Genomic DNA, 16,177 nt, shown 5'->3' with positions numbered 1-16,177 from the left:
TATTTACTGTCTTTGTTGTGATTGGAGCGCAGGCATCAAGCGCTGTCCTCAGTTTATAATTAAAATCCGTAACAAGTTGTTCACAGGATGATGGTAGGGTGGTATTTATGTAAGCTGTAAGATGTGATGTAAGAGTTGTGGCTACTTCTGGGGTAATGTGCCGTTTGTTAACTGTACGTTCTATTGCACCTGGAGGAGAGTGATCAAAACTGTTAAAAAACACACAATGATGGTCAGACAGAGCTAGGTCAGTGATGGATGAAATATTAATGTTTAGGCCATATGATATAATCAGATCGAGGGTGTGTCCATGTTTGTGAGTCGGTGTCTTGACATGCTGTTTAAAACCCATACATTCTAATAATTCTAAGAACTCTTTGGCTCTGGTATCTGCCAGACTGTCAACATGTACATTAAAGTCACCAATTAAAATACAAGCATCATAACTTGTGTGAACGACAGATAAAAGATCAGAGAACTCTGTTAAGAAAGAGGAAAAAACTAAGTTGGGGGCTCTGTATACTGTCACTGCCAGAATATGTGGCTTACATTTTAAAAGTGTTGCCCCTACTTTTCAGTGCCTCTTTATAGATAGCAGCTGTTCCACCACCTCTCTTTCCCTCTCTGCAGGAAAAAGAAAAGGTGTAGCTGGGTGGACAAGCCTCTAGGAGTGTGGCAGGTGCATCTGTGCCCAGCCAGGTTTCGGTCAGGAAAATACAATCAAGGTTTTGATCACTAATGAGGTCGTTAATAATAAATGATTTGTTTGATAATGCCCTTACATTTAAAAGAGCCATTTTAATTTCTGTACATTTATTTGAAGATTTTTGAAGTTTGGACACTTTGTAGTTCTATTGAAGAAGTGACGGGTGGAGATGATGGTCTTAATAAAATCAGGAGCGGTAGAGTGTACAGCAGAATATCGGCAGAAGAGAAAAAAAAGTTAATCGTTTCCTTCAAAGAATGTTTTTGTCTTCTTCCACCTGACTCATGCGAGGCTTCATCCACCAGGCGGTCGGAAAGCTGAACTCTCTCCCCTCTTCTCCACCTCTGCCCCTCTGGAGGAGTAGCCTACTCTCTCTCTCTCTCTCTGCATTACGTTTTATGTTTTTTTTTCAAGCCATAATAGCCTTGAGAATAAAAAAGGGAAAACTAATCCTGCTTGCTCTGCTTCTATCACTTAAAAGATGTAGCCTATCTGTTGGTACATAGCAAAATAGCATTCATAAACAGAAACTTATTTAAAGTGAATTTACTCAAGTAAGTTGTTTTTTTAGTGTGTGTGTGTGTGTGTGTGTGTGTGTGTGTGTGTGTGTGTGTGTGTGTGTGTGTGTGTGTGTGTGTGTGTGTGTGTGTGCGCGCGCGCGCGCGTGGGGAGAGCAGTTGGTTAGGTCTGGCCCTGGCCGACTTCAGTCCTAATGGAGCCCTCTCTCTGCAGGTCCACGTCTCTTGAGCGGTTACGCTTCAACAACACCGCGCTGAAAAAGCTGCCGGTGAATGACTCGGAGGATCTCGGGTCCCGGACGGTCCATGCGGCTTGTTTCTCTCGAATTCGCACTTTCCAACCCCTTTTACGCCCGACCTTCGTGGCCCAGTCCCCGGCGGCGCTGGCTCTTATCGGCTTGAGTATTCAGGATGTGTTGAGTAATCCTCTCGGCCCGGAGTATCTGAGCGGCTCCAGGCTGCTGCCGGGTTCTGAGCCGGCTGCTCACTGTTACAGTGGGCACCAGTTCGGCCTGTTTGCGGGACAACTGGGAGATGGAGCAGTGATGTACCTGGGGGAGGTGGAGACGGAGACGCACGGCCGATGGGAGATACAGGTGAAAGGTGCAGGAGTCACGCCTTACTCAAGGTAAGGTAAAATGTACACCACTAATAGGGAGCCCCAAAAAGTAAAATAATAAAATAATACATAGTGCGCAACAATCAAGATAATTATATTGTGCGCACAGTAGGCTATATATTTTTTTTTTCTTCACTTTTTGGGACTTCAGGGTCTCCGTAACACAATTCTTTAAGAGCAGTTTAACCATAATATTGTAAGATCCACCACAGGAAAATGTTTGATCTCTGGGACACAATAATGTTGATACAGCCTACAACAGTTAACACAGTGTTTCTTTATTAAGCCTTTGCTCACCAGAGGCATGTGAGTGCATTAACACAAGAGAGCTACTTAAAGGCTTAGTGCTTGGCACACATCAAATGTATCCTCTATTTCGTAACAATCGCTTGCTCAACAGAATCTACAGCATTATATCTATGTTTTAGTGGCTTATGTGTTAAGCCATAGGCCTACCCTAAGGCATATATGATTTAAGAAAACTAATATGAAAGGGAACATGCTTATTTGGCTATTAAATGGCTTCAAACTTTGGTCAGTGTTACCATAAACATAAGATGTAAGAATATATGGTCTAACTGATGTACCTCTTGGACTTTATTATTAACTGATATCAGCTATATAAACACATGTATCCATGGAGATGTGTAGCTATAAGATATAAGCCAAATGTGAATATAATAGTTGGGGTGACATAAGATGTTGTCATAACTTAACTTGTCAAACAGAGCATGCTCTACATGAAAGTTCAGCTAAGTGCTTTAAGGTCTGTATTGGTTGACGATATACAAACAGCATATTTTTTGATAAAGGGTCTTTTTGAGAGGGCAGCCGTTCCTGAATACCTTTGCACTGTATCATCATCACATTCAATCAATTCTTAATGTCTTCCAAATGGATGCAGTCTTTTTGGTTGTCAGTCTTGACGCTGTAGACAATTCTAACTAATGTAACCAGGCATGAAAGAATATGCAAAGGAAGTTTTGAAGTTTTGTTTCTGGTAATTTTGAAAACTAAAGGGAAAATCTAGAATGAAAAAACTTGGTAGGAGAAAGTTAGACAGCTATAATCGATGTGCACGCAGGTTGCCCGGCCGCGGACATGGAAGCTTCAGTGTTTAGCCAGCTCTGCATCAGCCTTGAAACCTTTCTGCGTTCTCACCGCTCTCCATTTTTGTAAAGCATCTCTTATCCTAGTTTTACTACATTCCTGATCGTGGAGCTTATAAGAAGACTGTTGAGGCTTTTTAGGTCACGTAGAATCAGTTATATCTGAACCAGTTTGCTTACCTGCTTCCATCGCTGCGGCACCTGTTGGTGTGCTGTTTGTCTGGCAAACTAGGTAGCATCCAGTGGAGTGCCGTAAAACCGCCTATAGTCAAAATAAAAACAGACCATTCTGGACAGGAATCGTAAATTAGAAGGAGAACATACTGGCTGCATCATTGTTGACACAGACGCCAGCACTTCAACAGAGCATGTTTCCTTAATGTCTGATGATAGGGTAAGGTCATTGTGTCGTTTAATTCAGTAGATATCTTCCATATGTTTTTATTGACATGCAAAGTACAACTGAAAATCTCTTCTTATGTCTTACCTAAGTAAATCAGATTGAATATCAGAGACAAAGTTTGTCAAAAACACAACACAATTCTTCCAGAGATGGTGACGGCAGGAAGGTGCTTCGCTCCAGCATCAGAGAGTTCCTGTGCAGTGAGGCCATGGCTGCCCTGGGGATACCCAGCACCCGTGCAGCCTCCCTCGTGACCTCAGACCTTTACGTCACCAGAGATCCACTCAACAATGGCAGGCGCATTTCTGAGCGCTGCTCCGTTGTGCTGCGTCTCGCCCCATCATTCATCAGGTAGGAAACAGGAACTTTTTTGAATTTTTTATTTTTTTATTATATCAGCCCAGAAATATCGACAAGTTGTGATGTGCTTCTTTTCTTTTTTTTTTAGATTTGGATCTTTTGAGATCTTTCTTGGTCGAGATGATTTTTCAGGTTTGCAGGGTCCCAGTGCAGGGCGGCATGACATCCGCGCTCAGTTGCTGGATTATGTCATTGAGAATTTTTATCCCTGCATCCAGCTGACACATAGTAACCGTAAAGACAGGAATATGGCTTTTTTCAGGGAGGTGAGAATGAGGGTGTATGTTGAAAGGCTGTCACAATATGTAACCTTTTTCACACATTCACTCCTGAAAATTTCTGGAGTATTTCAGCACTGGCTACCCCTGAAATCTGCCGGACTGAGTGCTAAAGAACGTGACATGTGCAACGATCACACTGGTCACTCACTGGCTGCATGTAAACATCTTCCCTGCTTGCTCCCTCTCTGTGAATTTTTCTGAATTTTAACCTGCTTCGTTCACACATTGGCTCACCCCGACTTCAAGGGAACATTTTCTTAGGGAGCTGGCAAGAAAAATTGTTTAAATTTGATATAAAAAAAACGTCTGTTTGCGTCAGCTCTGCCCAAGAATTTCTGGAAATTTTCTGAAGTTTTGTGTATCTGTGACAACACCATCCGTCTCCATTAAGCTTGGTTATTTTAGTAGGTGATTTCTAAGCAATGTCATTATCTGATGTGACTTGTTTACCTGCAGGTGATGAATCGAACGGCTAATTTGGTTGCCCAGTGGCAGTGTGTTGGTTTCTGCCATGGCGTCCTCAACACAGACAACATGAGCATCTTGGGTCTTACTCTGGATTATGGCCCATTTAGTTTCATGGACAGGTAGGACGAATATTATTACACTTAATTAGTTGATCAGAGTGACTCCTTTAGTTTAACATTTACCTGTTTGATTTTTGTATCGTAATTAATTTATTAAGATGTTGTGTCTTTATTTAACCCCGGATTTAGAAGGGCGCACCACTTCCTGTTAAAGGAAGAAAATAACTTTAATCGTATAAGTTAATTAATTAATCAGTCAGTTTCATATCTTGAAAGAAGTAAGTTCTGGAAATGTTAAACAAGAAAACACAGACAAAGTCCTGAATTTTATGTGTAAAATTTAATATAAAAAGGGGTAAACAATAATGTATAGATGAAGCAGATAAAGAATATGATTATTGTGATTGGGATATTGCAATTATAATGTATGGTGACATTATATATTTAGTAATGAGATAAGACGCGGTATTGTTTGAATGACTTAATCAGAAAATGGTCAAAAAGGAAAAAGTTGATAAAAGAATTTTGGGATTCTATTTGGATTTAAAGGAGGGCTCTGAATAGACACGACTCAAGACTTAATCTTCCAACACCCCTTGCCACCAGCAGTCTCACTGTGAGATGTGTTCAATTGAACTCCGCTGGCTGGTCCCGCGTTTCAGTCTCTGGCAAGTGGTTGTTTTCAGGCCCAGAGAGGTCCACGGGCCAGATTAGATGCCTTGACAGCTTGGTCGGAGTATGCAGCTGGGATGGAGATTGTACGTCGTCTCAGCCATCGTCTCAGAAGCTCCAAGAGGATCCAACAGGAAATAAATTATTAAACACATTTGATTTCCAATTCAGATTAACCGGATGGCCATCTCGATGAATCCAAACTAAGTCATTGGTGTTCAAAATTGAAGACTTTAGAGAAGAAAGTTCAAAAGCCTTGCTTGAGCCAGAAAGAATTGATGTTTCCAAAAATTGTGTGTGCAAAAGAAAGTTCGGCAGAGAGTCGTCTCTACGGCACAAACTTAAAAGAAGTGATTCTGACCGAAGTCCGAAGAGAAGCAAGCAAGAAGCTCAGTGTGAACTCTTATCAGCTGGATGGGAGGAGGGGGGCCTGCAGGAGAAGGGTCACTCCCATTCTGACCGGAGGACAATTGTTTAAACTAAACCGAGTTTACTCAATAAGATTAAGAATAGAAATCTAAACATATATACGTCACCGTACATTCATTTTGATATTATTTCTATCAGATCCACGTTGATGTAGGTTCACGTCATATGTTTAGACAAACATTTCTGTCAGATTCATGTTGAGATGAAAATCACACCATCTGGGAACATCCTCAGTTAATCCCAGCCTGTAGGTGAACAAAAACATGTTATTCAGTCAACATTCTTAATAAGACATATTAATAAAGTAGGAAAATAAATTGGTGTCTTTAAATAATACCTTCTATAGCTAATATCAAAGAGTATGCTTTATAACACGTCTAAATGTATAATTATGAAGGTTACGTATTCATGGCTTTTCTAACACTAGATGGCAATAGCGCTCCACGTCAAATTCCTATTAAACACAACACAACTCTTATTCCTATTCTGAAAATCATATTTTGAGTTTAAAAATATGATTATAATACATTCAATGTGACAATTACAAATATCTAGATTAAGAAAGACATAAATGTTCATTTGATGCAGAATTGAATGCTGTGGTTTAATCAGTTTTTCAGCAGTCCTTCAACAGATGGTCAATTTTACGACTTTGCAGAGATTGGTTTCGTCATAGTTTATGTCTTTGGGGTCAATTCGTAGATAGCAGAGTGTTCTGTTTCCGCTCGGTTGTTTATTCAAGGTGTTGTAAAAGTTCATAATATCCTGTCTGAGAGGGAGACTTAAATCATTGATCAGTTCCTTTGTTTCTACAATCCACAGTCCTGAGTCCTGCAGGAAGAGAGGTTGTAAAACGTGGCTGCTGATAACGGCTACAATTTTTTTACAACATAGACTGTATACAAATATGGATGTTTTATCTCCAGCTCCTTTTGTTGTAGAAATTTGAAGCCAAAATACACCCAAGATTCTTGTGTGTGTTTGAAACAGGCACTCACGATTATGGAAAGTCTAATGAATCCTCTGTTAGTCCACATTTCCTCCTGCCACTCCTCATGTACTGCTGTTAATTCGCTGGAGGAGCTACAGAGTGGCTAATTATTATGTTACATTTGCTCTTTTTTGTGCATAAAATAATTAACCTATAGTTCTGTGATCATGAATTAGTGTGATAAAATCTGTCAACACGGAGGACATGGGGTTGGTGACCTATACTGCAGCCTATCACTAGGGGGAGCTCTAAATTTTTTGGCATCAGAGAGCTTTTGTTTTGTCCAACCTTAAACAGTCCATGATTTCAAGTCTTATAAAATGTTTTAACTGCTGCACTAAACACTCAAATGATATAATTTCCATCTCAACCTCAGTAAAAGACTCCCTAAATAAAAGTATGATTCGCTTTCACTCACTTTTGTGAGGAGAAGAGTCTATTATAAGTAATGTGTCCTGCCACCACATTTCATTGCATGTACAAACATTCTTCTAACCTGCTTGTCAGGTACGACCCAGATTTTGTTTGCAACGCTTCAGACAAAAGAGGTCGCTACTCATACCAGGCCCAGTCGTCCGCGTGCCACTGGAACCTGGCTCGCCTGGCAGAGGCGTTGGGCTCTGAGTTGAAAGTAGCTGAAGCAGGGGCTATCCTGGATGAATTCATGCCCACGTACCAACGCTTCTACCTTGGAACCATGAGGAAAAAGCTGGGCCTTGTGAGAAAAGAAGAGGAAGAGGACAGCCAGCTCATATTAGACCTGCTGCGCCTCATGCACAACACTGGTACAAACACTGATGGCTCTTTTTTAGACATGACAGTATTGTTATCATGCAACTTTCTGCTTAATGTTATGTTAAAACACTATGGGCCAGATTTACTAAGCTCCCATTTAAAGGGTCAGATTTACTAAAGGTTTGCATGTCTTAAAACGTGTGCAAACTTGATACCACCAGCAAAAAAAGTGCTATCTGATCTACTAACGGCGCGCAGTGAGGATTGCGTCTTTCAAATGAACAAAACAACACGCATTGTCCTTTTAGTACATTTGCCTTAATGAATATGCAATATGGGGCGTTTCTGCCCTAACGTGCAAAACACTGGGAGGAGAAAATGCAAACAAGTTAAGTTAGTACTCGCATTGTGATTTACCACACCTGGCAAAAATTGCGGTGATTGTGACAGTGTCTGTATTTAACACCTTTGAAAAGAACGTGCTAACCCAGGAGACCAGTGTTACACACAACAGGCTGCTGTTATTGTAGTTAGGAGGAGACATAGGCACAATAAAAGAATACATAAAGATTGCATTTTTCCCCACATGTGTTTACATGTTCCAAATGACAGAAAAATAAATGGCATGCATATATTTTTTAATTTGATTAAATATTCTAATCGTTAAGGAAGAGAAACACCATGATTAAACTACAGGCTATTGTTGCCATATATATATCCAAACAAAACTGAACATTCACTGTCTCTGCATTCTATAGAATTTCAACATTGATATTTATTTCTTCCTATTTCCCTCTTTTCGCCAACATTACATCTTAAACTGGGATTTCCTTTTTCTCGGGTCGCGTGTCTCTCCCCCAGCTCGTCCCCTCTGGTGCGCTCCTCTCCATAATGCCTCTAAAGCCCGCTGCTGCTACTCTGTAGGACCCTTGGATTGGGGGACCTCACCACTGTTTGTACCCCCGTCTTCGATGCTGATTTAATGCCGATGTTTTCTTATAACCAAAATTTTCTTTGTAATATTCTGATTTATCTCCTATAACTAGAAAGTATTGTGCGTTTATTTGCCTCTCTCACTGATACCTATTTTGAGCTTGTAGTCATCCTGCTTTCTGCAAACTATCCGTGATGTAAACCAGTAGAACACGCAAAAGCCTAACTTAAATACTACCGCCTCCACAAGGTTTGCACCTGGTGTCATTCACACAAATTTTCTAAGTAGATCACCCGCAAAACGCCCACCAACCAAAACATGCAAACTTTTGGAGTGAACAAGCAATTTAGTACTCTTTGGGCCAGATTTACTAAGCTCCCAAGTAAAGAGGACTAAATTGCGTGCCTATGTCTCCTAACTACAATAACATCAGCCTGTTGTGTGTAACACTGGTCTCCTGGGTTAGCACGTTCTTTTCAAAGGTATTAAATACAGACACCGTCACAATCACCGCAATCTTTGCCAGATTTGGTAAATCACAATGCGAGTACTAACTTAACTTGTTTGCATTTTCTCCTCCCAGTATTTTGCACGTTAGGGCAGAAACGCCCAATATTGCATATTCATGAAGGCAAATGTACTAAATGGACAATGCGTGTTGTTTTGTTCATTTGAAAGACGCAATCCTCACTGCGCGCCATTAGTAGATCAGATAGCACTTTTTTTGCTGGTGGTATCAAGTTTGCACACGTTTTAAGACACGCAAACCTTTAGTAAATCTGGCCCTATAACTTTCTGCGTCTCCAGGTGCAGATTTCACAAATACCTTCCGCCTGCTGAGCCACATCCCCTGGCCTGAATGGGGCGACAGTGAGCAGGTTGCGGTTGGGCCAGTGGTGGACCTCATCCTAAAACAGTGTGCTTCTATTGAGGAGCTAAAGGTGGCTAACAAGCCAACTATGGAGGACGGGTGAGGGAGTGTATGGTGGTTTGATACATGAGTGTTTTATTTTTGCGTTAAGCAGCTGTATAAAGATCATAAGATCTGTCGCTGCTGCCCCACCATATACTCCCAAATGAATGTGCATTCATACCAAGCTAAGTAGAGTAATGGTTTCAAATGAAAAAAACTTTTTGTTTTCCCTTTCACATGCTAGCTTTTTGAGGAAAAAGCTTACCAAGACAATATGTAAGTTCAAGGTTTGTTTGTTTTCAGCATTGGTTAGAATATATGTTGAGGAAGCCGGTCATCTTTGAGCCAGATTTGTGTTTTTTCTGCGTCTTCACTCGATCTTACTTTCCATTTCTAGTGAGCTGGCAATGATTCTGTCCATGGCCCAAACAAACCCCGTCATGTTTGGGATCGTAGCAGATAGTCCAGGTGTGTCCGAGCAACTTGTGAGGATGGGACGGCTAAAGGAGCTGATCAGCACAGATCAGGACGAGCTGAAGGAAAAGCAGAGAGACGACTGGATTCGCTGGATTAGCCGGTACAGGTGAGAAAAATCACAACACCTGTAAACGGGAGACCCTTACCCAAACCCATAGTGAAACAACCCCCATGTCACTTGCCGGCTCTTGCTCCTACACAAATCAAATAAACGTCATGTCAGTTGGCTTAACTTGCAGTAACTATAAGTTAGCAGCTCTTACATCAACTTTTAGACCTGACATTTCAGTGAAACAAATATATTAAGAGTTTGGGAAGGGTATGATGAAACGAGATATTACCTCAGGAAGAACATTGGACACCTATCTCTCCCACAGGAGAGGGGAGGGGGAAAAAGAAATGCACATAAATCACCACATAAGAAGAAAAACGGGAGTGTTTTAGCCTCTTTTAGCTGGTTGTTGCTTTCTTTGATTCAGTGTTGCTACTCTCCAGGTTTTTCTTTCCGCAGCAAACAGGGAGCTTTTTGTTTGGATCAAAATCTCAGATAAACTCACATACAGAAACCATTCCCAAAACCAATAAAGGCAGAGCGAAATGTAAAATCTTAAAATATTGTGGGGCCAATCTAAGCCTTAAATTACATAACTCCTAATATTACCAAAGGCGAAGATATAGCACTATCTGTTTTATATGTTCAAATTTCAAACCTTGCACATATAAACAATTTATTAAGCAAAAAAAGAAAATATATTTATATTGCAGTGGCTGCAGGGTGGTGCAGTGGTTAGCGCTGTTGCCTCACAGCGAGGAGGTTCCTGGTCTGACAGGAGCCTCTCTGGGTGGAGTTTGCATGTTCTCGCCGTGCATGTGTGGGTTCTCTGCGGCTTCCTCCCACATTCCAAGGAAATGCTCGTTAGGTTAATTAGTGACTTTGAAATTGCTCGTAGGTGTGAATGTGAGTGTGGCTGGTTGTCAGGGTGTAACCCCGCCTCTTGACCAAGGACTGCTGGAGCCGGCTCTAGCCCCCCAGCGACCCCGAACAGGAAAAAGTGGTATAGATAATGGATGAATGATGCATAGATCCACATTGCAGTGAAAATGTAGTACCCTTTGCTTCCACAAGGGGGCAGCAACCCACACTTAGCTTTTCAGCCTGTGGGGCAAAAGAGGTAAATCTATCAAACATCTTAAGTTTAAAGTCTATTAAGTGTCTCTGCAACTGATGTTTGTTAACCTTTGTAAAATGTGTTTAATGTTATGTATTAAAGCATAGTTGAAGAAAGTTTATGGTTGATATATTACTCTTTTGAATATGTATATATTTGCAATACATACATTACAGTATTTTTATAAAAACACATATTCCTGCAAATAACTTTTCCTGTGCTTAAATACCAGGAGGCGTTTATCCAGGGAGTGTGAAGGCGCAGGTGACTTGTCTCTCATCAAAGAGGAGAGGCTCACTGTGATGAACAGCACCAACCCCCGAGTCGTCCTGCGGAACTACATTGCCCAGAATGCAATTCAGGCTGCTGAAAGGGGAGACTTCTCTGAGGTTGTGAGACTCATAAAATCTTTTATCTTTCTTTCTCTCTCTTTGATAATCTCTATTAGGATAACTAGATATATTAATACAGATCTCCAAGGCAACAAGGTGTTTACTTCTTTGTTTATTTCTATATAATCTGTAGTTACACATTTGGCCACTACTTAGGTTGCTACTACTCTTCGATGTGCCAACACATGTAAACATTAAAAGGTCCAGAAATGATATCTCGTTAGTAATAACAAAGTACCATAATCATTAATAAACTCAAATAGAGAATAAGAAAGATGAGTTCTGTCAGACTAACAGGTAAACAGGCAATTTAGGAATTCATATCAAAACACCTCAGAACTGTAAATTACTGTTAAAACAGACACAAACTAACAACTGAAACAGCAACCTCTGGTGTTTAAGAGATGAAGTCATTGCAGAAGTGAAAAAAAAAAATGCAGTTCCTCGAGAGTCCACTTGTGGCTGCCTGCAGAAGGCCAGAAAATCAGATTAACATCCATGCAAACATAACAATTTTGACAGCAGACTTGATCACTTTAGCAGGCTGATCCAAAAAAAACAAAAAAACGCTCACTTGCTACTTTCTGTACACACAGTACACACAGTACAGCGAGTAAATTTTTTATTACTCATTTGTTTTTATTATGGGCTGAACAATGGTGCAGTGGTTAGCGCTGTTGCTTTACAGACAGGACAGGAGCCTCTCTGTTTGCATGTTCTCCCCGTGCATGTGTGGGTTCTCTATGGGTACTCTTGCTTCCTCCCGCAAGTCCAAAGGCATGTTAGTTAGATTAATTGGTGATCTACTGGTCTACATTAAGTGTCTACATACAATGAATGTGAGTGTGTCTGGTTGTCTGTCACTACATATGTCAGCCCTGTCACTGACTGGTGAACAGTCCAGGGTGTACCCCGCCTCTCACTATATGACAGTTGGGATCTGCTCCAGCCCCCCATGTCCCCGAATGTGACAAGCATTATAGATAATGGATGGATGGATGGACCGATGGATGTTTTTATTATATTAGAGCTAAGGTTAATGCATACATTTGCATATTTTAAGTTGCTGTTGATTTGACTGACAGGTGGAAACATTGAAGTTGTTTGCCAGGAGGCTTAAGGCCGGCCTCAACTCCACCGTTTCTATGAATCAAAAGTTCGGTTTTTCAAATAGGGTGACTGCTGTTGTCTTCAAAATGCCTCTTTAGCGACATGTGGCTGACATCACTAAGGCTATGTATACACATTATACAATCTGTTGGGGCGCTTGTGGCGCGGTGGTTAGTGCGCACGCCCCTTGTATGGAGGCTGTGGTCCTTCAAGCGGGCAGCCCAGGTTAGAATCCAACCTGTGGCTCCTTTCCCGCATGTCAATCCCCACTCTCTCTCTCTCTCTCTTTGATAGCCATTTTTATCCACTGTCCTATCTCTCTAATAAAGGCACAAAAAAAGAACTCCATATTGTTTAGCTGAGTGGTGATACTCGATATATTGATTGATAAAAATAAAATAAAAACGAAGTAAGTTCTAAGTCAAATCCACATGGACCAAACACCAAATGTGTATGACTATCAGTCGGCTGCAGAATGTCAACATGGACATGAACAGTGAAATAAATATAAACTAAAATATCTGAACAGGTAGCTCTACATATAACATAATTTTAGTGCAACATAAACTGTTGGTTGGTTGAACTCCAAGTACAGGCTTTTTACAGCAATTAAACTATGTAATAACACAAATTAGCAGCAATCTACAGATTAAATTCATATTACAAAGATCATACAAGAACAGACTCACAAACTCTCTATTCATCTATGTGAACTAAAGTGGAAATGACTCATTACTGCTTAGAACTGGTCCTGCTGTTTTTCACTGCTGCAATGCTCGGCTTCATGCAGGCGGTGCCTTGAAGATGTCATAGGTTGTTAATCTGCTTGTCTAGACAGGCTACAGAAGTTAAAGTCTGTCAATCATTTGTAGTTACAACTATAATAAGGGTAATCACAAGTACCCACACACAGTTTAATCTACAGAATGAAAGAAACCTGAAATTAAGTTAACCATTGTGGTATATTACATGACATATTACATTATATATACAGTGTTTTCTAACTACTTGCATTCAGATAAAGACAAATGTGGTGAACAAAACATCTAATCTGCCACTAGGTGGAGATAAAAGCCATGAATAAAACATTCAATGTATCATTATGAGGTGTAAATGTTGTTGTTTGTAGAATGTAATTAGTGCTGTGGCAAAACTGATTTTCTTTCTGCACCTTGTCCTGCAGGTGAAAAGGGTCCTTAAAGTTTTGGGCAATCCATATTCTGAATCTGATGCATCTGGACTGAGTACTCTCGTTGGACCTTGTGCTTTTAAACAGACTGTTGCATACGACAAAAAACCTCCTGCAGGGGCACAAACAATTTGTATCACCTGATCCACATAGAGCCTTCCCAGGCAGGTGAAGGGGGGAGGTCTGTTACCTCTGATGGACCGTCTTGGCCTCAGTTTCAAGAGGCGTTCTCTCCTGCATCCTGATGGGAGGTTGTTATGTAACCCAGTGTGTTCCAGTGTCCATCAGTATGGCCATGAATCAATGTTTGTGTGATTATAATACTAAAAGAGAGTAATGAAACAGCATGGCAGACTAAATGTGACTTGATGGCTGTTGCTGATGAGGTATGACGGCTCAGATGACAAGTCAAAAATGACCTGTCTGGGTCTGAAACACCCTGAACACACTGTCCTCAATTATTACAGATACAGTAAGTGATTTATCAGATCAACGTGTGAGTGTTGATACAGTAGAGAGTCTAGTTATTATGAAGAAACACTTTCAAGGTTTTATGATTATTTGTAAAGAGGTTGAGAAAGAGTTTATGACCATGTTTTAATTCAATGAACATATTAAAGTAGAACATGTATTAAAGAGGACATATTATACCCTTTCCTTTTTAAACAGTCCCCTGTGGTCTAAATGAAACATCTGTGCTGTGCTTTGGTCAAACTATAACATGAATCAAGCACCAGAGGAGGTTTGTGACCCTGTATAAACCAGCTCTCTCAGAACGCTCCGTTTTGGTGTGTGTGTCTCTTTAAATTCAATGAGCCCCCCTGAGTTTTCCTGGTAGACTTCAATCCTATGTAGCACGATTAAAAATGGCAGACCTGCGCAAAAGTTTTGTTCTAGGCTGGGGATAGAGATATGGGAGGAGATATCAGGGGTAGGGAGGGTATTTTATTAAACCAGAATCCCACTGTGACATCACAAACTGAGCAAATTTGAAATGGAGCAATTTCCTGGGTGTTGTGAGACTTATGCAGACCACAAACAAAGAACTGAATGGGTTTATTTCACATTTTGTGGGTCAGAAGACACTCAGGTTACCCAAATATATGTTCAAAAACACTGTACAAGTGGCTTTTCATAATATGTCCCCCTTAAAGGCAATTAACACTGCTGACCGGGGGTTGAAAACTGCAGTTCCATGAGCGTCAACTTGACGCTTGCACCAATAGCCAACGCTGCCATATTAAAGCCGAAATAAACATTTGTCCAGACAGGTACAAAGAAAACAGTGTTTGGTGTGAAAAGCTCATTTCTTTTTTTCACCCAATACGCACTGTACAGTAACTGATGTGTTTTATTTATAAAAATCTGACGAGTAATGCTTGTTTTTACATAATCAGGGGCGTGGCCAATTTGACTGACAAGTGGGGACTTTGTAGCTGTTAGTTAGGAGGCTTAAGGTCCGCCTTAACTCTTCACTCTTTGCCTGTTATTAGATTAAGTAAATTGGAGTCAGCATTTCCAATATGGCGACTAATGATACTTCATTAGGCTTCAAAATGGCTTCTTCCCAGACCAGTGGGTGACATTACTGAGTCTCCGTCCATGTGCATTTTTTCTGTTAAGGAATTAACATAAATTAAAAAATAAAAAGAGAAACTTCAATTTGAATGTATATAAAAATGCAGCATCTATTTACAAGTATACAAGTTTTAAGGTTCATACAGAACCGCAGCGTGAATGGCACAAACCATCTGTTTGGTTAATGGCTTACACTGCACAAGCAAAACTAAATGATCATCTAAATGGCCACTGGTATCTACACAAATGTTTGTTTTACTTATATTTGATGTAAATGCCTTTATCTGTCAACACTGATGAGTTGCTGATATAATAAATGTTACATCCCACTATAAGGTGGCCCTATGGGGCTGACAACAACCCACAATGTTATCCAATAAAGCACATTAAACACTTTAACAAAGTCGAAAGAAAGGGAGTTTAACACGACACAAATAACTAATTACCTAAAGGAAGAGTGTGCGACATCTCACACATTAATACAGCAGAAATCAAGTATATCCTCTGTAAATGTGTCTCTGAGTCATGACTGTCTACAATGAGTGAGAAGCACAAGTCCCGCTGGCTGTTGTGGTGTAATTTCTGTAGTTATTTAGATTATAATGTACAGATGTCATTAGGTTTATTCACTTTTCTCTAAGGTCAGTCAGACCTGACAGAGTTCATTTGTTATTAGAACACCAAGTACAGCTTAGAGAGTGTCAACTATTCTTCCTGATATCTGCAAGGATGTTTGGTAGACTCCAGTGTTATAGATGTCACAGATTAGTCTAGGTGGGTCCATGTAACATGACCCTGATAATGGTAATGTCTTTTGGGATACAGTATATGCGATGCCTTTCGAAAAGTTCTGCAGATGTGATTGAGCAAGACATGAGATCAGAAGTGTGATGTTGAATCATGTCTCCTTGAGTATTCTTTTTATGTGTAAACTTTCATCAACGTAAGCCATCTGAGTCAACTGAGTTCTATTGTGTGGAGTCAAGTCTTAATAATTTCCTCAACAGCTGTGTTGTTGTCAGAGCCGTGTTTACATGGACGAGATGGCCCTGCGTAAAAAGCTGT

General features: G+C 40.5%; 1 protein-coding gene across 1 annotated transcript; it reads left to right on the top strand.

Moving 5' to 3' along the window:
• The first annotated feature begins 1,399 nt into the window (after positions 1-1,399).
• On the top strand, positions 1,400-16,080 carry selenoo2 (selenoprotein O2). Its single transcript, XM_065951604.1, has 9 exons — positions 1,400-1,852; positions 3,503-3,706; positions 3,804-3,981; positions 4,453-4,583; positions 7,123-7,400; positions 9,092-9,254; positions 9,595-9,780; positions 11,076-11,232; positions 13,529-16,080. Exons 1-9 carry the CDS (start codon positions 1,419-1,421, stop codon positions 13,676-13,678), a joined length of 1,881 nt encoding a protein of 626 aa, XP_065807676.1. The 5' UTR covers positions 1,400-1,418; the 3' UTR covers positions 13,679-16,080.
• Positions 16,081-16,177: the final 97 nt, after the last annotated feature.

This window comes from Labrus bergylta, chromosome 23 (assembly GCF_963930695.1).
Source record: "Labrus bergylta chromosome 23, fLabBer1.1, whole genome shotgun sequence".
NCBI classification, from domain to species: domain Eukaryota; kingdom Metazoa; phylum Chordata; class Actinopteri; order Labriformes; family Labridae; genus Labrus; species Labrus bergylta.
This window is presented reverse-complemented; position numbering and strand designations above follow the sequence as displayed.